This window comes from Pleurodeles waltl, chromosome 7 (genome assembly GCF_031143425.1).
Source record: "Pleurodeles waltl isolate 20211129_DDA chromosome 7, aPleWal1.hap1.20221129, whole genome shotgun sequence".
In the NCBI taxonomy this organism is placed as follows: Eukaryota; Metazoa; Chordata; class Amphibia; order Caudata; family Salamandridae; genus Pleurodeles; species Pleurodeles waltl.
The window spans coordinates 353,988,250-354,013,930 of NC_090446.1; the positions used below are offsets into that span (position 1 = coordinate 353,988,250).

General features: G+C 43.0%; 1 protein-coding gene across 2 annotated transcripts in view; it reads left to right on the forward strand.

The window, feature by feature from the left end:
• PLCG1 (phospholipase C gamma 1) overlaps nucleotides 1–25,681 on the forward strand; it is a 775,517-nt gene that overhangs the window by 709,767 nt on the left and 40,069 nt on the right. For both annotated transcript variants that reach the window (XM_069243788.1, XM_069243789.1), the window contains exons 29-30: nucleotides 15,913–16,074; nucleotides 24,548–24,636. In XM_069243788.1, the coding sequence (XP_069099889.1) occupies nucleotides 15,913–16,074; nucleotides 24,548–24,636 (251 nt within the window). The remainder of the gene's footprint in view (nucleotides 1–15,912; nucleotides 16,075–24,547; nucleotides 24,637–25,681) is intronic.

Below are 25,681 nucleotides of genomic sequence, written 5' to 3' on the forward strand. Positions count from 1 at the left end.
TTTCCTTCCGTGGGTGCCTTAGACCACCATTGGGTGGTATGTCCATGCCCTTATGTGACGCTAGACGGCGCCTCGGATGTTCCTGTTCATAGTCCCCATCTGCACATTTTTTTCTGTTGTAGGTCTTGAAACAGCAGAGGAGTTCTGTAAGTTTTTTTGAAAGAAAAGTTTTTTGAAGAAAATACATTGGTTTGCCAAAGGCCGCAAGAGGAACGACAAGCAGATATAGGGGGACACTTCTCTATTGAAGCCCTCGACGATTCCTTCTGCCCGAGAGGGCGCGAGAGAAAAGATCAAGTCTATAGAGGTGGCCGAACAATCAATGTAAAAAAAGAGGCCTTCGCCGGCACTCAAGGCAGGAGAGAAAAAACTTGAGGTCAAGAGAAAGAAAAGAAAACTCGAGGCAGAAATGTCAGCAGACCTGCAAAGGAAGAAGTTCGATGACTGCTTAAAAGGTTTGGATCCCACTAAAGCCATTAACGTCTTTCAACATCAAAGGCGACCTAGCTGCCCTAGAGGCTCCAGCAACATCAGAGGAGAGATGTAAGAGTTTTAGAAACTCAAGGACATTGAGAAAGCAACAGGGTTTGAGTATGAATCCTGACATGATCTCGAGGACGATTGTCCCGAGGAAGGAGCAGACAGATACCCTTCGAGGCCATCACCACCTTATTACCTCTCCATATAAAATAACTTAATTAAAAGGGCTACAGAAACATTTGGAGTCCAGCTGGAGGAACAGAAGGGACATTCTTGCTTTTTCTTTGAGACACTAATGTCAGCAAAGGGAATCTTGATCTGCCAATGCTTCCCAGTATATCAGATAAGAGGAATGAGGGCTTTGACCCCAGCTACTGCTAAAACAATAAACTGCGAAGTAGTGAAAAAAATACAAGGCATCTACTCAAAACTCGAAATACATATAATGGAAAGCCCCAGCGGATTCCATCATTGTGACAACTGCAAGAAAGCGAATCAGTGGACAAACCTCCACAAGACCACCACCTGAAAAATAGAGCAAGAGACTGGACGTGGTGAGGAGAAAAATAATGGAGAGGGAGGCTGCAAACCAGTGGCAGATTGCCAACTCCAGTGTCCTTTTAAATAGATATGTCCACCAACAATGGGACGAGATGGAGTCCCTCATGCAGCATCTCACAGGAGAGTACAAGAAGAATGCCAAGGCAGTCATGCAGAAGGGCTGAAACATAGCCAACACATGTCTACCATCAGCCCTGGACTCAGCGGACATTATCAGCAGGCAGATGTTCACAGGAATAACGTTGAGAAGACGTGTGGGTCAGAGTGTCTGGGTTCAAGCCAGAGGTACAGGTTTCTAGCATCATCATGCTTTTTACAGGTGGCACCTGGTTCAGCCAGGCGATCAGTGAGTCCTTACAACAACTGAAAAGGGATAATGAAACAGCCAAAGCAATGGGGATCTACAATATAGAGGTGCATTCAGAAGGGGAGGAGCCACAACCCGGAGACTTAAGGGGTGTCTTTTACATTGGGGGAGCAATAGCAGCAACCACAAGGCAGCCCACAGAGCAGGCCACGTACCAACAGCGCAACACCCCGCTAGACAGCCCTTTCGGGTACGAGGAAGGGGGAGCGGTCAGACTCAAGTGGGAGGAACAACTATTAAGTGACAACCCCTGCCTGCACATAATACCACTGGGCTGCCAAATAAGAACTACCCACAGGAGTAGGAAAAAATCACCTCAGACAAATTGATTTTTAATGTGATACGTCACGCGTACTGCGTAGAACTATTAAAAGAACCACCTCCAATTCCCCCACAATCAAAAAGATTTCAAGGGGAAGAGCTTATACAACTAAGGAAAGAGGTGAAAAAACTCTTACAAAAGAAGGCTATTGATAAAGCACCAACAAGGGAAAGAAACAAGGAAAACTATTCTCCTTACCTTTTGGTCCCCAAACCGGATCTAACTTTGAGACCAGTCCTAGATCTCAGATTCTTAACAGATTAATTTGTACGGAACACTACAGGATGACAGTACTCCAAGGAGTTGTACCACTGTTAAAGAAAAGAGACTATATGGCAACCTTAGACCTAAAGGACGTCTGTGCACCTTCCAATGAATTGAGGACACAAAAAATACCTCAGATTCGTTTTAGACAAAGTGCACTGCCAGTTCACAGAGCTACCCTTCAGCATAAAGTCTGCACCACTAGTCTTCACAGAGTGCCTCGCCGTTGTTGCAGCATATCTAAGAAGGAAGATGAATATTCTTACTTGGATATCTCGCTAGTGAAGGCAAAAACAGAACAAAAATGGCAAGAAGGCATTCAGACAGTATCCAACACTCTAGAACGTCTAGGTTTCTCAATAAACCAAAAGAAGTAGTCCTCGAAGTCGGAGCAGGAAAAGGTGTTTCTCGGAGCAACACTAAACTCAAGAACAGCCTGTGCTTACCCCATCCAAAAGAGGACACAGATCAAGTTCACCTTTACTAGAAGGGACAGTCTCTGACCGTGAAACCAATCATGAAACTAATGGGCATGATGGCAAAATGCACACCACTAGTAACATATGCAAGACTGCATGTGCACCCTTGTCAAGAATGGATCTGCTCAAATGGTCACAAGCCACAGGGAGTTGTGAGGATCTAGTGGTTGCCACAGCAAAGATAAAAAAGAAAGCACAATGGTGGAAATCCAAGAACATGACAGTAGGAAGACCATTCACAACACCAACTCCAACAGTAACCATTAGAATGGATGCATCCCACAAGAGTTTGGGAGCATACACACACAACCTCAAGGCATGGAGCAAGGCAGATGCACTGAAACCCATCAACTACCTGGAAATGAAAACCGTTTTCCTAGCCCTGAAGGCATTTCAAAGACACGTCATAGGTCAGACTGTACTAATACAAACAGACAACACAACAGCAATGTTCTAAATCAACAAACGAGGAGGAACTAAATCATTCATCCTTAGCAAACTAGTGCAAGAGATATGGCAATGGGTAGTACCAAGGAATATCCCACTGCAAGCAGTGAATCAACTGTGAAAAGAAAACACAGGGGCAGACAGATTTAGCAGATAAGAAACAGTTCTCATTAATGGGAACTAAATCAAAAACAACAGGTACTGGGGAAGATGTTCAAGGTCTGGGGAAAACTAGAAATAGACTTTTTCACAACAGCAAAGAACACAGAATGCCAACGCTTTGCCTTCAGGGTTCACCTCCACCAATCTGAGAGGAAAGCCCTGTCAATAAACTGTTCAGGGAGATTTGCTTACACCTTTCCTCCAATACCCCTAATACCAAAGGTGTTGGTGAAAGCGAGGCGAGAGGGGACACATCTCATTGTCATAGTGCCACATTGGGCCAGACTGACTTGGTACTCAGACCGACTGGAAATGTCCAGAGGTCAAATGATGAAAATCAACGCAGAACAAGACCTGCTATCGATTCAGGAGGGGCAATTGTACCACCCAGAACCAACAACACAGCCTAGCGACTCAGGTCCCGAAGACTTAGAATTTGGATAGGTCTAACTATTACAGAGGACAATGGAGATCCTTAAGGAAGCTAAGAAAGTTACTACAAGGAAATGCTATGCCACAAAATGGGAAAGATACATTAACTGGTGCACAACTAAACATTTGGGGCTAGATGTACGAAAAAATGGATTTGCGACTCCCAATTTGCGAGTCGCAAACCCGGATGCTGGATGGTGTCCCTGACACCATCTGCAAATCGGAAGGCGGTCGCAAAGACCCACCTCATTAATATTAATGAGGTGGGTCGCAATTTGCGACCCCCTTCTGATTCACAGCACTCCCAGGGATGGTGGCCTGCTGGAGACAGCAGACCACCATGTCTGTGACTGCTTGTTAATAAAGCAATTTCTTTTTTTTTTGTATTGCAGCCTGTTTTCCTTAAAGGAAAACAAGTTGCAATACACACGGAAAAATGAAACGTTTTTGTTTACGGACCACTGCCTGCTCTGAAAAAATGTTTTCACAGCCATTCACAAAGGGGAATGGGTCCCATGGGGACCCCTCTCCTTTTGCGAATGGGTTAGCACCCATTTGAAATTTGCTACCTGCGAATTGCTTTGTGACCGCATTCGCGGTCACAAACCAATTCTACATTGCGATGCGAATCGCAAAGAGGAAGGGGAACACCCCTTCCTATTTGCGAGTCGCATTCCCATTTTGCAAATCGGTAACCAGGTTACCGACTCGCAAAAAGGGAATGAGCATCGCGATGTGCGTTTTGCATGGCGCAAACACCATGCAAAACGCTTTCTACATCTGGCCCCGAGAGACAAGGCCCAGGCAGGAAACTGTGTTGATGTATCTCACTCATCTTTTAGATACTGGTGACTAACTTTTTCGTCCTTAAAGGTACATCTTGCAGCCATTGTGGCCTACACTAGGGGCAATTCATGAAGCAACTTCTTCACATCCCCAGTGGTGAAGAAATTCCTAGAAGGACCAAAAATATTCGCTCCACCAAGATCTGTTTCAGTGCCTTTATCGAACCAAAACACACATGCCTAAGAGCCCATTGAACACGAAAGCAGAGCACAATTCTAACGTTGATAGCAAATATCCCAATGGAGGCAATCTGTGCAACAGCAACATGGGCTTCATTACACACATTCGCAAAATATTATTGTGTGGATATCCACATGAACAAAGAGGCACAGGTGGGACAGAGAGTACTACAACACCTGTTCGTTAACCCCTCCTCATCTCATCCCAACAAACCCATGAGAGGAGATACCGCTAAACAATCTAACACACAGCATGTGAATCCAGACTCATACTGCAAAATGAAATGGTGACCTACCACTAGGAGTGGTTTTACAGCGTGAAGAGTTTGCTGGATTCACTTACGACCCTCCTACCTCCCCAGAATTGAGAGGGGAAGCAACAAGGTGGAAAGGAGGAAACATGTAAAAATTAAACCAGGAACGTAATAAAAAAGAATATGAAATGGCGACTGCACACAAGAACATCCAGGGCGCCATCTGACATCACATAAGGGGATAGACATACCACCAAATAGGAGCGTTTTATGTGTATTCTGTATTCAAAGTTCTACATTTACTAAAAGCTGCATCTGTCAAACACTATTGAACCTATCTGTACTGTAAGGTGTCTTTCCAATGTAAAACACAGAATACCAAGATGTTGATCTTTTATAAATATCCCCACAGTAAATTTTTGACCAGCACCTAATCCCACTATTGAGCAGCTGCCCCCAAAATATGGTAGGAGTAGAGTTAGATCCGTAAATTACTCAAGTTCTAAAATAATGTGCAATGTAAATTTCTCTGTATTTAATCATTACATCCAGGTTTTAATTATGTTGGGAGAGACTTGCGTGAATGTAATGTTGTAATCTGTGTTTGCAAAGTATGTTTGCTGTTTTTTTTTTTTTTTTATGGGAACAGACAGGTAAATGATAGGGTGCTCAAAATTACATGGCGGCACCCTTCAGGCAAGAGAGGGATGTTGTGTTTATCACCTTCAGTTACCTCAGTGCTTCCAAACAGCTCACCGGGACAGGGTGTGGCTTGATAGGAGCGTGCTTGCAAAAAGGGAGGGTTAATGAGTAAGAAAAGTGAGGTTATGTCATGACTTCAGAATTCGATGCTTGAGCTTTACTTGGAATATTGTGCCCTGTTCTGCAATAGACATTTTTGGAGAGGAACGGCTAGATCAGACTGCACATACAAAAGCTGGCAGCATTGTTTAAGGACTTAAATCTGTATACCATGGAAAGGAGGGATAGGTTTGTTAGATGTAGATACATTAGGAATTGAAATATCCAAGAGAAAGTGAGCCTTTTTCTTACGAGTTGTGGATACACAAAATATGATTATCATATGCAACAATGTAAAGAATTCTTTACTAAAAGGGTGGTAAATACGCAGACCATTGCTACATAGGGGGCAGTGTGTGTAAAACTAGTACCAGAATTTAACAAGCTTTGGCAAAGTCAGTCTGCCCTTGTCAAGTTATTGTGATTGTTAATTGTTTTTGTATTTTGTAGAGTATAGTACTACCTTATGCATAAAATAACAGAATAAAGTAAACCACCAACAACACACATACCTGAAATTTAAAGTTGAAATACTGTATGTTTGCTTTTTATCTGTTGAAAACACATTTTTTTAATTTGTTCAAAATTTCAGAATTAAAAAAAGTTATAATGAGACCTAGTTTCTGGATTTAGGGTTGCATTAGTATTTATTTGAGGACATATGGTTATTGTTCATTTTAGGGTTAGCTTAAAGCTACCATTAGGCTTGGGTGCAGGGTTTAGAGTAGATGTTGGGATCAGTTTTCACATTGCTTATTTACCTTCAGGGACATTGTCTTTACTAGTACATTTCTGGAGTACTTTTTCAGAATTGTAGAAATAACCAATGCAATCAGTATTTGAAATAGGTACAATTGCATTGGTGTTAATGCTTAGCCATATTAGCGTACAACCTGCATGTTCACATCTAGGATCCGCCCAGCCTTACTTGATAAATGGAAATATTTTGCCTTTGCTTTGCTGGATGAGTGTGCTACCTCCTATATGTCCAATTACATGTTAGGCTTGTTCATCATTCTTCTATTTTTTTTATTTACAATTCCCCTAATAAAGTGTTTTTCGTAATGAAATGCAGCAACTTTAAAGTCCTTAACTCATTATTCAGTCCCTCCCACTCACTCTCCAACTTCTCCTAACTTCTACTAACTCTCTGGGCCCCTCTCTATTTCCCAGGACATAGTTACTACTTTACATTTTCTGTCAATCCAATTTCCTGGTCTTTGAAAGCTGTGAGCTTAGTCCCTGAGCCGTCTTCTCACACTCCACTGTTCTGTATCTGGAGTGTTTTCCACTTCTTTCAGTCCTTCCCCCTAATTCACCTTAGTGGTGACTCATTTGAGCAAGAAAGTGCTCCCAAAATGTACACACATTGAACTAGACACCACATCACCCTTCTGCATCCCCTGGCCATAACCTAGAGTAGCTTTTGAAAGATCCCCACACTTGCCTACACTCCATGCTCCCCTTACAATCCCTAGCCCTATGCCCTGCCTCAATCCTCATACACCCTCTAAACCCTTGTGCTCTTAAAGACCATAGGGTCCTTCCTGGGAGGATGCTGGGAAAGCAGACAGCACATGGAGAGGGCAGAGAAGAGTATGTTTTGCAGCGTAACACTTTTCTGGATTCACATGCTGTGCATTATGCCTCCATTTGGTGGTTGGGTGCGTAATTGCTCCACTTGTTTTCTAGTTTACTAGTCCTTTTTTAATTGATTTTACCCATTAAATCATTCATACATGAGCAGGGTGCACATTGCATAACACAATATAATATCAAAATAACATTCCAATTTCAACTGCCTGGTTGAAGTTGCCCTGTCCCCAACAATTAGTCTTTAGACTGACTGTCCTTCTTCTAGAATATTTTTATATTTTAAAAGCGTCCACACCCTTTGGGAGTACTGTTTTTCTTTGTGTTGTACTTGTCGCATTTTATGGAGCCACCTCCCATAGGAAGGAAGTTCAGTAGTTTTCCAGAGTTGTAAAATTAATGATTTTGCCACTAATGATGAAATAACGAAACATTGCTGTTGCCGTATTGTTAGCCTGCATTCAGCACTAATTCCAGAAAGGGGTCTATGAAGGCCAGGGGAACCTGATGTTTTTGGCTAAGACACTTAAAAACTTTCCTCCAGAACCCAGCCAGTTATGGACAAGTAAAGATTACATATAACCAATCTCCCTTGCAGTGCCTACATCTTAAACAAATTTCTAAGGCAGAGGGAAACTTTTATTTAATTTCACTGGGGTGTAATAGATCATCCAATTCAAAAACATTCTTTTGAAGTTGCCCCTCTTATTGTCTTATATGCCCATACATTATATTTTCTCCAAAGAGAATGCTCAATCATACTTCCTTTAACTTCTATTCTTGCCAAAATGCTAGGGACTAGCTTTGATGGTATCTGCTGCAAAAGTAGACGATTACAATTACCTATCCCTAATAGTCCTCTTACATAGATAGCTTGAGAAATGGGAGTAGCCAGGTTGTCCTCTGGGAGAGGAAATGATTGTGAGAAATAGCGAATTTGGAGATAAGAATAAAGGAGCATAGGCAGGATTGCTGATTTATTTTGTAACAGCTTCTCCCATGATCTAACCTCCCCAGATGAAAGGAAATTGCTGAATCATGTGATTCCTAGATTCTCTAAGCTCTTAACCTTCCCTGCGCTTACTACAAAGCCAATTACTTTGCACGGATCCAAAGCATAGCAGAATCGAAACTGGGAAAGCGAAAAGTTTCTTGAAGCAGCATGAATCTGAATTGTATCTCGTGGGGTGTCTTATATCTGGTACGCTTGGGGACTTTCAGAAAGTTGGCAAGCCTAATACTGCTTTCCTGAAACATTAGCTTAATGTAGAAATTGTTATGAATACGAAGGGGAAAAGATGCCCCAATCAGACAGTCCAAGTAAGCAGCATGGCTGTATATTTTAAGATGGAGTAGAGCAAAGCTACCATCTTCAACATTTAATTGCAATTTTGTTAGCTTTGTGCGGGGCTTCTTACCTGACCTGAAAAAATGAGATAACATTTTGTCGGTCTCCTTAAAAAAACTCTGGGGAATCTTAATAATTAAACATGAAAAGAAAAAGAGGCAGCATCATCATTTTCACCAAAGCAACACGTCCTAAGATTTAAAGTGAAGCTGCTTGCCACTGCTTCAGCAATAGTTTGGCTTTTTTCAACACGGGCAAATAATTCATTTGGAGCAAATCATTGAATTTGGAGGAGACGGACATACCTAAATATCTAATTGAGCATTTTTCCCACAATTAGAGCACATATCTACAGGAAGAACATGGTGAGAGCAATTAAATAAAAGTGCTTCCGACTTCGCTTGATTAATTCTTTATCCGCCTAGATCTGAGAAAAGTTGAATTTTTTTAAATGCCCAAGCAATATTTTGCTCATCACCCGCTAAATTAAGAATCATATCATCAACAAAAAATGTTTTATCTTGGGGGCATCGAGCAATGGTGCCTTAATCAAACTATCTAGACGCAAGGCAGCGGTCAGCGGCTCGATAAATACCGCCAGTAACACTGGGGAGATGGGGCAGTTTTGACAAGTGCCACGGCTAAAAGTAATCTTCCCTGCCATAGACTAATTAACTATAATTTTTGCTTCTGCCTTACCATATAATCTCTGCAATCCCCGAATACGTTTCTCTGGAAACCTAAAAAATTAGAGTATAGAGAATAGAACTTCCCACTGAAATAGATCAGTGGCTTTTCGGCATCAAGCATTATTATAGCTGCCTAGGCCTGATTGTTCTCAAAGTAGTTGATTGCTTGCAGCAAAAAAATTGTATTCGTGAAAATGTGTCTGCCTGGAAGAAAACAACATTGATCCATGTGAACGACTACTTGTGCTAACGGGGTCATTCTTAAGGCCATTACCCTGGTGAATAACTTAGTCATTATTTAAAAGGCTAATAGGCCTATAAGAGCCCGTTCTGTTGGCCGGTTTTTCCCTTTTTAAGAAGCTAACTATAACAGCCTCCATAAACTCTCTTGGTATTGCACAGCCATTTAAAATGTCGCTGAACAGTGCGACAGGGAACTTGCACAACCGGTCAGCAAAGAGCTCGTAAAGCTCTGCCGGTAGACCATTGCTCCCACACGCTTTACCATTCGGAGAATTAGAAATTACACTGGTAACGTCAGCCAATGAAATGGGGGCTTCTGCTAGCACCCTTTTATCACTTGTGACCATGGACAACTGCACTTCACCCAAATACGACTTAATTGTTACAGGGTCAACACCGGAAGTAGAGGTATATACGTTTTCATAATGAGTTTACTAGTCCTTCTATTTTGATTTTTTGTAAACCTTTTGCTGGGCATCAAATGGTCCCCATTTGTTGCTTATTGGGTCATTGTATGACCTCCCCCAAAAGCCCCAGGAGGAGGAGAAAGAAACCTTCTGCGAAGAGGAAGAAGAATAGGAGTGCCAGAAAGCGCAGAGAAACAGTGGCATGAATTGGCGACAGACTTAGCTAAGGAAGAAGTAGACTGTTATTCGTCGAGGCCTTTGAATGACATTGGGATGTACAACCAGGTAATAAAGAGGGCTGCAGACAAGCATGGGGTGCAGCTCGAAGAGGGAAAGTTAGTCATGTTTCCTGCTGGATACTTTGATACCATCACAGGCAAGGAATCAATTGCTACCATTATTGCCCAGTGTCCTGGACTAAGGAAGGGAGGCATTTAAAAAGCCTGCCACATGCAGAGCAGTGGCACCAAGGGTGGAGAAAAACTATAAGCCTTCCTCAACAGACCCTGCCTAGAACAAGGGTACAGTGCCTGCTGACTCAATCATCACTGCCGCAGCAAGGACATTTGTTTGGAGGCGCTTTTGATGAGAAGCTGCAACAGCTTAAAAATGGACAATGAGACAGCAAAGTCCATGGGAGCGTTGCAGTTTTGGTGAAACCTAAGAAGAGGTGCATCATCAACATGCAGGCTTTCAGGAATAGGCGGTTTCTAGGCTGGTACTTTATATCAGGGCTTCAAAGTAAGCAGCCAGTCTTCGGCACCACTGCATCTGTGGCAGTCCCAGCAGCAAGGCTGTCAATCCTTTCAAGGAAGATCATGTGAGATGAGAAAGCCTCACAGTGGAGGTTCAACACCAGCAAAACAAGTGACTTGCCTTATACAAACACAAATTCAAAATGACAGCTTTACAAGAAGTCATCCCACAGTTGCAAAAAGGGGATTACCTGTCGGATATTGATCTAAAAGACGCTTGCTTGCACATCCCAATGAATAAAAAACACAAGAAATACTTGGGATGTGTGGTGAAGAAAACTCATTACAGTTTACAGTTGTAGTTTTCGGAATAAAATCAGCTCCAAGTGTATTTACAAAGTGTTTAGCAAAGTGTTTAGCAGCAGTGGCAGCACACTTGAGAAGACAAGGGATACATGTTTATCCTTATCTGAACGATTGTCTGGTAAGACTCCCACAACAAACGCAAAGAGCATATACAACAGATGATAAAGACATTCTTCGCACTGGAATTTGTCATAACTATAGAAAAGTCGTCCTTAAATACAGAACAATAATTTTTTTTCTAGGAACACAAATCAGTTTAGTGCAGGGGGAAATATATCCCAGTGAGAAGAAACATGGGTCACTACTGAGGTCAACTTTACCAGAGGTGCAAGCTCTGACAGTGAGGACTGTGGGGAAATTGTTGGGCAAATGGCTTCAAACATCCCTTTAATTCCATATGCAAGATTAATATGAGACTGAATCAGAAATAGCCACAAAATCAACGGTCACAAGCAACATGAAGTTTGGAAGATCTAGTGGTCTTCATGCAGAAGCTACAGGAGGAAATAGTGTGGTGGAACAGGTCACATATAGCAAAAGGAAGGGGTTTTGCACAACCAACTCCAGCTGTGACCATTACAACAGATTAAACAGATTACTCTTACATGGGCTGGGGAGCTGACATGGGTTTGCTCAGAGTTCAAGGGGTCTAGAAACAGCAGGAGTCAGTAGAGCATATCAGTGATTTAGATCAAAAAAACAGTGTGCCCTAGCTTTAAAGGCCTTTCAGAAAGAGCAGTAAGGGGGAACTATATTGATCCAAACAGACAATATCACTACAGTGTTCTTCATCAACAAACAAGGGGAGACTCAGTCCTTTGCCCTATCAAAAGCTAGCCCAAGAAATCTAGAAGTCCGCAGATACATATAACAGCAGTGCATCTAGCAGGAAAAGACAATGTAGAAGCGGACAGGTTGAGCAGACAAGCAGCATACTGCCATAAATAGGAACTCAAGCAGTACTCAAACAGACTTTCAGGAATTGGTGACCTTCAAAGGTAGACCTGTTCGCAACTCAAAAAAATACAACATGCCGAAACTGTGTCCAGAACGCCACACCCCAAATCCCTAGAGAATGCAGTTTCTGTAGATTAGTCAGTTCCCCCGATACCACTGTTGAACAAAGTAATTAGCAATTGCAAAAGGAGTAGAATGACTCTAATACTAATTGCTCCTCAGTGGGCAAGATGAATTTGGTTTCACAACTAATAGAATTAGCACAGAGCAACATTCTGAAACTGCCAAAACAACAGAGCCTATTGTCAGTGGAAGAAGGAAGGGTACTACACTCGGAACAAGAGAGTTTGAACCTGGCAGCTTGGCTCTTGAAGACTAAGAATTCGGTTATCTAAAACTTCCAGAAAACATCATGTCCGTGCTTAGAGAAGCTAGAAAGCCAACCACAAGGAAGTGCTACATAGCAGAATGGAAAAGATACTCATTATGGTGTCGAAATTTGGGCTTACTATGAAAAACACTAAACCCATAAAGGTGCTAAAATATCTTGCACACCTACTCAACCTCAAACTAACGTATACATCCTTAAAGGTACACTTTCCTGCAAATGTAACCTACACAAGAGTTCACATTGGAAGAATCTTCTTCACTTCTCTAGTAATAATGTGTTTTGTAGAGAGAGCAAAAACAATTGCACCACCAAGGCAACTGCCGGCACCTACATGGAATCTAAATGTTGTAGTAACACAACTAATAAAGACACCATTTGAGCCTTTACACAAGGCCACATTGAAGATGCTCATGCTAAAGACATTATTCCTAGTGGCTATAACATCTCTCAGTAGGCTGAGTGAAATGCAAGCACTCACTATTCAAGAACCATGCTTACAGGTCCACAAGACAGAATAGTCCTAAGGAAAGTTCCACAGTTCTTACCTAAGGTAGTTTCAGACTTCCGCTTAAATCAAAGAATACAACTCCCAAGTTTTTTCCAAAAGCCAAAAAATCGGGAAGAGAAGGTGTAAAACACGCTGGATGCAAGACGTGCAATAATGTAATATGTCAATAGGACAAAGGCAATAAGGAAATCAAGACAACTATTTGTTTCGTTTGCAGACAGCAGTTTGGGAAAGCCAGTGACTAAGGGCACAATTGCTAGATAGATCACGCAAACCATGCAAATGTGCCAAAACTCGAACCCAGGAGCACACTCAACAAGGAAAAAAGGAGCAACCATTGCTTTTCTAGCAAATATGGCCTTACAGGACATCAGTGTGGCAGCCACTTGGTCATCTGTACACGCATTTACAAAACACTACTACATATGCATTCATATAGACAAGGCAGCTCAAGTGGGACAAAAAGTGTTAAAATCTCTAGTTACAAATCTAAGTTTATCTTCAACCCAACCACTGCAAAAATAACAAACCACTACAAAACCTATGCACAGCATGTGAATCCAGAAAAGATTCAAGTTGCAAAACAAAATAGTTTCTTACTTGTAGGTGTAGTTTTGCAGCGTGAAGAATTTTCTGGAATCACTTCCGACCCAGCAACCTCCACCAAGAAGATGAAAGGATGAAACAGAAAAAAAAAGAAACTGAAGATGGTGACCAAGAGTGGGGCTTCTGGGGGGAAGGTGGGCGACGTCAAAGGAAGAACCAAATGGGGGACCAGCCTGAGCCTGGCAACAACAAAAAAAGAACAAAGTAGAAGAAGGACGAGTAAACTAGAAAACAAGTGGAAAAATTCCTGACCTAACCACTAGAAGGTGGAGTAATGCACAGCATGTGAATTCTTCAAGCTGTAAAACTACACCTACCGATAAACTATTTTGTTATGTCGATATTTTTGCTCCTTACTGTCCCCTGACCCTTCTTGTATCCCAACCACCCATTACAGGTCACACACTCCTTTGCTCCCTCCTCCTTGCACTGACTCACAGCTGTGGGTACCTGCACTCTTTGTGATTTTTAGTGAGCCTCATGGAGTTGGTCACTTGATCTGACAGGGACGGGCGTTGTGAAGTGGGCTACTGGGTTGGCAAAGGGACCCAGTTTGTTCCGTCAGGGGCATGTTGGGGAATGAATGGCAAGCCGGATGTAGAACTTTACTGTGTCTGTAAGCTTCCTGTGTCTGTCTCCTTTCAGTTTGATTTGTTCCTGTTCGTCGATCAACCTTGGAGGTGGTGACGGGGTGGTAGCTCTCAGCTTGTTGAATGTTGGATATGGCGAGGTCAAGGAAAGCTGGCCGGGCTTGCCTCAGGCAGTAAAATTCAGCTACACCATGTTGACCCTGCTACCCCATCCCCTGCACAATTACATATGTTTCTTAGGGGCAGAAATACTTACCTTTGACAAATGCACAGTTTGAGGATACAACCAGTAGCACTGTTAGTGTCACAGACTGTCCAATGTTGGCACTTCATGGTTTCTCTCATTCTCATGGGTAGTCTACAGGCCTTAATCCTTTTTTGGAGACGTCATTTTTGATTGGACTATTTTTTGCATTTATTTTTTGATTTTGAGAAAACAAGCAAAATCAGTTAGGCACAGTTACAGAGTTAATCGCAGACATCACTCTGCAACGGATTTCATGCCTTACTGTTGCCACTACCAACAGGAACAAACTAAATTTATGTCAGTTTTGGTCCCACGCCCCAGAGGGACTGTAATCCGAACTAGGTCACTCTCCTAGTGAACGAGAACACAAGCAACACCAGACAAGTTTTAGCCTTACTGAGGCTCATTAGTGTTGTGCAGTTTGGTTCCTGCTGCATTATAAACTTGGGGTCCAATAAGTGGACTTGTGGTTCATATGCTAAGTGGACCTTCCTTTTTGGTGCCAGGCCAAGACTGATTTGAATATGATTGGTCCCTCGTCATAATGGCACAAATGAGGTAAAAACGATGGAGTGAAATGCAGCCCAGAATATGATACTAATCAAACATGCCATTCCTCACTTTTTGTGTTAAATGAGTCTTACTAAATAGAGGTGATGTGCCCAGATGTTGGTATCGAGCTCACTGTGCCTAGGGCCCAATCTGACCTTCATTGATGAAGTTGCAAAAGGCTGAAACTAGTTTGAAGTTGCTTGTGCTGCTGATCAGAGGGGACATGTCCTAGTAGTTTGGGCTATGCCAACCATTTTTCATGTGCCAAAAGCAGATAATCCATACACTGGGTTTGTAGTGGAACAGGTGTTAGACATGATGGAATGGAAGATCTCAGAGTAATTGCCATTAGCTAACATTAACACAAGCCTTCCATCCAATACTGTGCATTCTAATGATGAATTGACACCTGGTAATGTTTCTGATGAGGGGAAACCATGGGGGCCATGTTGGAGGTGCATGGGTGACTGTAGGTAACAATAGGTAATTTATCTCGGTGATGTGAATGATGGTAGGATTTTTTTGTATTAATGTGTCTCATTATGGAGCTAGGTAAAGAAACAGTACAAAAGAGATCTTTAATGTATCTATTTTTCTTGAATAGGTGAGGGTGGTGCCATGAAGAGATCGGTGAGGGGGCAGGAAAAACCATTTACTTTTTTATCTCTCTCTGCCACAGTACTCCCCTCTTTGGTCACTTCAGTGTTGATTGTTGTGTAGCAGAACCCGGGCTCATTTCATAACCCTAAAGGATGCCAGATTCTGAAAGCTCTTCTGGAACATTAAAGTTCTTGAAAAATAAACTTAACCTAGCGAGACGCTACTTACTTATGGTGCTGCTAGCGGGGTGGTGAGAGTGTGTTGAAGATCATTTTAGCTTCACTCCCTTTGTCTGCAACACAGTCTATGCAGCTCATTGTAAGACATCCCTGTTGTTGATGGCAGTCATTGACTACTGTGTTTAGTGATCTTCTGCTCACCATCAAACTTCTCAATGCTGTAATGTTTTTCAGTGTTAAGTTCCTCCTTCACAAACTGACCTCAGATGAGTTGCAGAGTTAAGACAGAATGTTCATAAGAACTCTTTGCTGATCATCGCTTTTCCTCTTTCTTATATTGTATTTAGTTGACAATGGTCTTAACCCTGTGTGGCCTCAGAGGTCCTTTCGGTTTCTGGTCAGCAACCCTGATTTTGCCTTCCTCCGGTTTGTGGTGTACGAGGAGGACATGTTCAGTGACCAGAACTTCCTGGCCCAGGCCACCTTTCTGATGAAGGGATTAAAGACAGGTAATATGATGATACTGTGTGTGTGATGCATAGAAGTATGTGTACATGTATAACCAATTATATAAATATTATTGTTCCCCCCCTCCCAAACAAAAGTAAACCCAACCACTCTTCTCTGCCCTACTTGCTGAGAGTACTAACTCTGAAATTGTGCTGCTTACACAGCTGTGTTTGTGTAGGTTTCTTTTGTACTTTTTTTTTTCACTATGTGTTTGTACCCTCCATTCTTAGATCTTCCAGGACGCTTCAACACCAGAACAAAATCAAAGCACAATCAATCGTTCATTGAGGATGAATTATCTGCACATATCTCTGACAAGCCACCCAACAGCAACACAGCTCTCCTTACTCAACAAATTAGGCAACTACTACAACAAGCTAATATACCTGAAACCGAACATCACAACAGAACCAAAGACTTAACACAACAATGCACCCTGTTACTGCAAGCAAGGAAAATCTCTTACAAGCCCCAAACCACAAAACTCTTCAAGGGACACCACTAACCCTACTAGCAATGGAATATTCTCTACCCACAAAAAAATCAAGGCCGAACAGGCCTGCAACCGTACTCTCATAATGGTATACCCACATACCCATACACAGGGAACAGCACAATTCAGTCAATAAATTTGTCATTACAAGTCATGCCAAGGATCACTCCTGCGGGAGCCTCCCCCAGCACAGGGTTCCTCCCCTTAATTGCACACACAGTTTTAGGATGCAGTTCTGGTTGCAGTACCCACTCTCCCACACACATATACACTTTTTGCTTGGTGTTTGATGCAACTTTGACTGAAGTGTACTGGGTTCCTGCTAACCAGGTCCCCATTGCCAGGCTCTTTAGCACCTCTGTATGTCTCTAGTAAATAGTACCCCTGGTACATAAGGCATGGGTACTGAAGATGGCTCCTAAGAGCTATAGCATAACCTTTGCCACTTTAAGGGACCCAGCCCCAACCTCATGTTGTCTGCCAATGCAGGTTGCTTGATAAGGTGCTCACAAAAAGTGAACACACTACATGGCACACAGCCTGTGTGTCACGACCCCTAAACACTGCATGTAATATTTATAAGTCACCCCTACAGCAGGCCTTACAGCCCTAAGGCAGGGTGCATTATATTGCATGTGTGGACATATCTGCAAAAACAGATATGCCCTTGCTATGTCTTTGTCGATTCTGTGACATAGTAAGTCACAGGTTAAGACGAGTTCTCCAGCAACATGATGGCTTCATTGAATATATGGATGTTTGGTATTAAGCATCTCATATTAAACCCTCACCTATTCCAGTGTTGGATGTATTAATACATGCACCCACAGGGCGCCTTATAGGTGCCCCCTGAAAACTTACCAACTGCTGGTGGGCTCACTGACGAGTTCTCGCCAGCCTGCAATCAACAGATGAGATTCTGAACGCCAAGGCTGAGAGCTGTTGCTGTCTGGAAGTCAGAAACAAAGCCTGATCTGACGTGGGTGTTCCACACCCCTCCCAACAGGATGACCTGCAAATCTGCATTCCGAGGCAGGAGGCTTCATTGAAGCTTCCACCTTTGGTATGAAAATCTGGCTTTCCTCAGAGGAAGATGCTGATCCACCTGCCCCAGGTCCCATCTGGCACCTGACCAGCCAATAGAATTAGCTAAGCTATGCAGGAGGAGTGTTGTATTTCCAGGATAGACACAACCCTAGGGTGAACAGTGTGAAATGAACATTGCCTCAGGAATTCTGCCATATTGTTTGTGGTGGAATTAGGAATCCCGGGACAGGGTGATGCCCACTCCCCAGAGGAAGTTTTCATCTACGGGGTGTAGTGACATCAGGGGTAAGTAGCCCATTGGCTACTACCCCTTCACTCCCCTTAACACCCCCTAAATTCAGTATTTATGGGATCTCCACCACCCCCCCACCCCCCACCCCCTAATACCAGCACCTCAGTTCAGATTTTTCTTTTAAGGGCAGGGGTGTGCTCTCCCCAGTCCTTTTACTCTCCTCCCACCTCCAAATCCCTTTTGTAACGCTCTTCATTCAACTTTACCTTCATCTTTTTTGCCCTCCTAGCAATCTTCCTCACTGCCTCCCGCATTCACTATTCCCACCCCCATTTCCCTTTTTACCTTCGTAATACTGTTTTTTTTCCTTTTCTTGTTGTTCTTTTAACTACTGGATCTGATAGAGACATCTATTTGCAGATTCCTTACCTTAGAATTGCCCCAGGTGTCAGTATGGATCTGAAGATTTTTCTCGAGCAGTACCCCTGCACGCCATTAGGTGGCGCTGATCGGCTTTGCATCATTCATCGGGGTCGTCCGCACCGGATATGATGTCCCAAGTCCTATACAGACACCACCCCAGCACTCTGATGTCAGTTCTTTTCTTTCTCCACCAGCCAGCACTGTTCTGAAAATCAACAGTCAATTTTTGACTGCTCTTTTTTCAACTTTTGTCAAAGCTTTCTTGTGTATTTCTATTCCTGGTGCGTCAAGGGATGTCTTCTCATAAGGCTGGGTTCAAGGCCTGTGGATGCTGCCATCGAGCGATGTCCGTGATGGACCGCACCTTGAGAAGGTGGGTTCTCCCCAAGCTGTCCTCTCCCACCTTCAGACTATGGAGGACCACCTGCATTCAATGGGGTCCACTATAAACATGCTGAAGTTACACCTAACTCCCTCTCAGACGCTCCCTTTTATCGTAGCTGTTCTGGACAATGTGTAGGCTCGGGCTTATCCTCCCGAGCAGCGGTTCTAGGGTATTCAGGCTATGATACTGATGTTACAGCCTCTATCCTGGATTTCGATGAGAATAACTCTGAGGCTGCTGGGCCTCATGGCCAACTGCATCCTGTTGGTGACACATGCCAGATGGCATTTGCGGGCTGTGCGCTGGGACCTGAAGTTCCATTGGGTGACCAGCATCAAGGGAATCTGTCTGACATGGTCCAGATCTCAAATAGAACTGTGTGAGATCTGCAGTGGCGGCTAATGAACCGTGATTGGGGAAGGGACAGGGATCTGCCTCTGACCCAATCAGATCCGACAGTAGTGTTGTTTGTCACTCCTGGGTTGGGGCAGCGACCTGGTAGTGGCGGAGATAAGAAACATCTGGTCTATGGCAGAGTCCAGACTCCACATCGACTTGTTGGAGCTCAGGGCAATCAGACTAGCATTGAAAGTATTTCTTCCCTCTCTCAAAGGGAAGGTAGTGCATGTGTTCATGGAAAACATCACCTCCTTGTGGTACTGCAACAAGCAGAGTGGAGTGGGGCCTTACACCCTTTGTCAAGAGGCTCTCCGCCTCTGGATGTGGCTAGACAGCAAGGCATTTTTTTTTTTTTTGCCGGTTCAACATCTGGCGGGCTCTCTGGACGCCAGAGCAGACAAACTCAGCAGCCAATGCTTATTTGATCACAAAAGGCATCTCATCCATCTTTCAGCAGTGGGGAGAGTCTTAGTTAGATCTGTTTGCCTCAGCAGAAAATGCGCAATGTCAGCAGTATTGAGCATTGGAGTTTCCCAGGCAGCAATTGCTCAGCAACGTTTTTTGTCTTGAGTGGAACTCAGACCTCCTGTATGCCATTCCGCACATGACACTTCTGCCCAGATTTCTAAAGAAATTCACAAACGACTGGGCCCAAGTAATCCTTGTGGGTCCGGACTGGGCACAGAGAGTCTGGTATCTCAAGCTATTGCGCATGGCCAACGATCCTCTGACCATAGTGCCCCATTGGGAGGATCTTCTATCGCTGCAGCAGGGGAGGATTCTCCACCCAAACCTTTTCGCCAGAAGTCTAATGTAATTTTGGCAGCCAGGTGTCCCTCCACGAAAAAGGTATACGCCTGTCCAAAGAAATTTGTGGAATGGCGCACAGACAAGTGTGTTGACCCCCTTTTTGCCCTTCTTTTATTATTTATCTATTCCCTGGGCCAGCAGGGATCTGCTATGGGCACTTTCAAATGTTATCTGTAGGAAAACACCCTTTTTTACATGGTTAGTACCCCATATTTTGCCTGGTATCTGATGTAATTTCTACTGAAAGTGCACTGGGTTCCTGCTAACCAGGTCCCCAGTGACAGACACGGATCTCTTTCCCCTAAAACTGCACAGTTGTTTCCCACCACCCTCTGTAAGTCCCTAATAAATGGTACCCTGGTACTAAGGGCCTGGAGTACTAAATAGGGTGTCTAAGGGCTGCAGCACGAATTATGACACCCTGTGGGAACCCTCACCAGCACATGGTAGGCTGCCACTGCAGGCTACATGTCTTGGTGCAGACAACAGTGAAAACATGACGTGGCACATACCCTGTGTGCCATGTTCCTTAACACTGCATGTAATATATGTAAGTCACAACTCAGGCAGTCCTAACAGCCCTAAGGCAGGGTGCAATATATTACATGTGAGAGCATACCTGCACGATAGGATATGCCCCTGCTATTTCTTTGTCTATTTTTAGACATAGTAAGTGACCAGGGAAGCCGTTTTAAATACATGTGTTGGACACTGGTCACTACGAGTACCCCAGCTACATGTTGGCTTCATTGAAGATAGGGATGTTTGGTATCAAACATCTCGTATTGGTGAACCCACACTGATGCCAGTGCATCAGGAGGGCACATTAGAGATGCCTCCTGAAAACCTACCGGCTACCACTGTGTTAACTGTCTGGTCCTGACCAGTTCAGCCAACTTAGCCATGTTTCTGACCCCCTAAAGTGAGAGCCAGAGCTTTTGGGGTCCAGAGACAAAAGCCTGCCATGGGCAGGGGTGTTGACACCTCGCCCAGGCAGGATGGACATTCCAGGGCCGGAAGCTTCAGTGGACCTGGTACCAACCCCACCAGCCTGTCTGCTCTCCTCAACATGCTCTGCACGAGAAGATGCCACATCCTGTAGCTGATCCTCCAGAAACCTGCGAGGACTGCTGCCGTCGAAAAAAGACTCAATTCCTCCATGAGCAGGTGGCCTGCTCTCCAACTAAATTTAAGGAAAGGTATTTATACTTAAAAATGTACTTACCTTATATTAAAGTTCTTGGGTTTAAAGTATATATAAAAAGAAGTGTTATTTTTCTAAATTGGTCTCTGATTTATTATTTGAGTGTGTGCCACATTTATTGCCTCTGTGAGTACAATAAATGCTCAGCACTATCCACTGATAAAGCTATCTGCTCACCCACACTACCACAAAGTAGAGCATTCGTCCTATCTACTTTTGCCTCTGGAAACCAATTGGGGATCCACTGGACTCTCTGCACAGTGTACTTCTTTTAAGTACACCATATAGATAGCAAGCTTCCTACAATATCAGCCCCACCTTTTGTGTTTTTTGGGGTTGCCTGATCAACCTTCCTCGTTTAAGTCTACAAATAGGTTCCTTAAAGGCCTTACTCATATGTTTGCTCCATCCCCCTTCATTATGCTCCAGTGTGGTTTCAATTTAGTTCCGACACTTCTGATGTGCCCTCCTTTTGAGCCTCTCCACAATTGTCCTCTCAGGCTTTGCACTTAAAAAAAAACCCAAAAAAAAAACCCTTCCTTCCTTGTGACCATTGTATCTACCCACAGGGTGAGTGAGCTGTAGGCATTGTTGTCTAAGCCACCCTACCTTTCCATCTAACCTGACAAAGTGGTCCTTCGCACTAGGGCCTCCTTCTCACTAGGGCCTCCCTTCTACCAAAAGTGGTTACGCCCTTCCATGTAGGCCAGTCCATTACCTTGCCTACTTTTTACGCCCCCGCATCTTTCTAAGCAAGAGGAGAGACTCCACCGCCTGGACTACAAAAGAGCATTGGCGTTCTACCTTGATTGTACCAAAGCAATCTGGGTGGATGATCAACTCTTTGTTGGTTGTGTCGGTGCGAAGAAAGGTCGGACAGTGCAGGAGAGAACCATCTCCAGATGGGTCGTATTCTGCATTAAAATATGCAATGTAATGGCTAAGAAGCAACCCCATGAGGGCTTGCGTGCTCATTCAACAAGAGATAAAGCTGTGACCACCGCATTAGCATCTGTCAGGAGGCAACTTGAGCATCTCTGCACACTTGTACCAAATACTATTGACTGGACAGTCAGGTCAGTAGGGATGGCCACTTTGTCCATTCGGTCCTGCTGGACTTTCTGGTGTGATTTTAGTTCACAGACCAACCTCAAAGGATGTTATTGCTTGGGTATCTATTCTAAGGTAAGGAATCGGCAACTAGATATTGTTTCTACCAGATAAAGCGTTACTGAGGTAAGTAACTTCTTCTTAACTGAACACATAAAATATATATTTTTTTTTTTTTAAAGAGCTTTAATTCTCATAATTCCCATAGTGGAATTGTATGGATTTTATTTGTCCCAAGTTTCAACCTCATACCAATTATATACAATTTTCTCAAAAAGGTTCTGTTTTCATGGAAAAGGTATTGTTACTGTGACATGTCCCCAGAATGAAGTTTCATCAGCCTCACTTTGGGGCAAGCTGACTTTCTACCAGAACGTTCTCAGACACAGAACCCTCAGCACATTCACTGCGCACCAAAGATTGGAGCATTCTCTCACAGCTCAGATACTTAGCACAGAGCATTCTGATGCACCACATCTATCTTCATTTGCTAAGCCATCCACATGCATCACACTGAGACTCAGGATCCTGCTGTGTCTTGTCTGTCCTCCGTGGGCATTCCTTATTTGGGCTGCTGATCTTCTGTACCCTAATTATGCTCATTTGAGGTATACAGTGCTAAAATGCTGGGTTATCCAGTTTCTTTTATGTGCAGGATAGAATAATTTACTAAAGACTAATTCTACACAGTAAAAGCAGAGGTTTGCTGGCCTGCCCAGCACTCTTCCTTCGTGTGGGCTGGAAGTCCCAGTTGTTGGTTGTCTTCCTTTTGCCATTGGAAGGTATGCTGCATATGTAGCAGAGTCTAGGGTTCAGTTTGCATGTTCAAATAGCCTGCTAGATAAATAGTACCATATTAGGTCAGGGGTCGTGAGAACTTGTACTTGTTTGTACATTGACTCCGAGAGCAAAAGCCCAAAACTACTTCTCATTCATTACACAGCGTCGGTGACCTTCATACTGCCTACACGACTTAATAATTTATCGTAACCCACAAATCCTTTACCTGGGCACCCTACAAATTCCAGCATCCACCACAAGCTTTGAGACTTAAAGATGCAAGGCTTCAATAGGCTCCATGTACCTTGAATTTGCCACTCAGCTTTTACACTGCCCTTGAACAGAACTAGTATATTTTTTTTAAAACACCAGTGAACCTTGACACAGCTGCTAATTATCATAGACCAAAAGCGGCCCCATAAACCACACGTCTCCCGTGAATCGTAATAGTGACCAAGTGAGTCTTTACCCTGCTACACAAACTATGAACTTGGAAGCTGGGAAAACGCTCTTAAGAACTATGACAATACCACCATGAACAACAAAAATGCCTGGATGAGGTACCGTCTTTTGGCATCATATGGTTCTGCCTGTGCCTTTGACCGGGAATAGGGCCTCTCGATTTGCACAAGGAGGAACTTGCAGGAATAATTGTTAAATGCAGTAAGGAATGCAGTGGATCTAGGTTGCTCTTTCCAAAGATGCTTATAATAAATTCCTCTATGCTGCTTTTCAGCCTGGGCTTGTTTTATATTCGGAAATCTTTTGCTCAAATGATGCCGAGATTTTCTTAAACCCATCAATCGTTTCTAAAGCCCAACTACTGTAAAGCAATACTTGTCTGCTCATAAATGTGCCACTATTAGACCACAGTAAAAGAGTTAGCTTGCATTTCATGGTGCCCGCCTTTTGAGTGGAGGGCATTTGTATTCTCTACCAAATATTGTACACTAACAGAGGCCTTGGTTTTGTTTTTAAACATCACCACTCAAATACACGTACAGACCAAGGGCACAGTTTGGCCATTTGTAAGCTCACAGCTGTCCATATGGAAGCAATTTTGTCCCTTCACTTTGACTGGAGGGAATTTCGTTTTTTTTTTTTTAACTAAATTTATTTTCAAATATTATCAATGTACAAATTGACATAACAATCGGTTTCATAGTAAGGCGATCACTAGCAATTAAAATAGCGATGGTGTTTACAATGTTTCTGAACTATGTAAATAAATATGTAATACCTATAGAAATAACTAAGTACACCTCCATCATTTCCTTTCAAATGTAATGTATGAGATCTTCACAAATATCACCGCTAATGGGTTTGATTTGCTGCATCCCTACCCACTATGCTACTTGTAGTATGAATGAAATGCATTGACAGACAATTAAATCTCAGCCTTTTATTACTGCTGATGCACGAGCTCTGCTTGGGTACAAGAGCATGCAACAGCCTCTAAAGCGATTTGTATTAAAACCCTTTTAAAATTTAGTTGCCTCATTGTGGTTATATGGCAGTAGGGATAGTGTGCTGATCTTTGAGTCTCGTACAGTGTTGTAACTGGTTCCTGATGTTTTGTTTTATTTAAGGATACCGAGCAGTGCCTTTGAAGAATAACTTTAGTGAGGATCTGGAGCTGGCCACGCTGCTTGTTAAGTTGGATATTTTTCCTGCTAAGGTAATTGTCCTTTTTCAGATCTACTCTAAATGCCTAATGGGGAGGAAATTAGCTGGAGGTGTATTGCAGGCAGTTTAGCTGATATGTCGTCGTTTGTTCCAGAATATAGATCTGGGACGCCAAATCAATCAGAAGCAAAGCACTCTGCTCCATACAATTCCTCATTTTATGTACTCATTTTGCTTCTATGAGCTATTTAACTAAGTTATATGGCATTCTATAAATATTATTCTTGTTCAGTTTAATGTAGGTGGTTTGTAAAGTGTTTTGTTCACCCCAAAGGAGTACTGTAGCACTAAGAGGCTAACTCAGACCCTAGAAGGGCACTGCAAGGAAGAATAAACCATAAATGAACTGTTAGAAATGGGCAGTAAACAATAATGTTTTCAGCTGCTTCTATAGCTGCTTATAAAGGGTTGCAATCTACCTAAGATGTAAGGGCCAGGATTTTCACTCCTTAGCTGCTAAAACAGAAAGAGCGTAATCCCCAAACGTTTTGTGGCAGACCTTAGGTACGAAGAGAATACATTTGTTGTCCTTATGTTTACAGATCTTCTAAGCACTTGTGAAAGTGAGCTAACTCACTGGCTTGCGCAAGTGTAATATTCTTTCCTAGTGTTGCACTGTGGTGTAGTTGACCCCATGTATCTGGGTCTGGGACGATCTATCATTTTACTTGGTGTGGTAGTTTATACGCAAAGGAATGGAGTGTAAATTATGCCATCTACAAAGCACAAAAAGTAATATAACATGGCATGGGGTTAGATTACAGCCCCAACAATGGTCACATCTTTGTTGAAGCACCAGCCGGTATAGATCAGAGGGATTTACAAACTTCTAATCTTCTACCTCTGTGTCCCCTCCTGGTCCGCAGCTTCTTAGAAAAAAAAATAACATTGCCAGATTAATAAAGCAGTTATAAATAAAGGAGCACAATTTAAAATAGAAAATTTTAAAATGTTCTGCAAATGTGAAAGAATTTGAAATTGGACACTAAAAATTAACTTGGTATGCTTGAATTGATTTGTGAGACCTGTGCTAATGC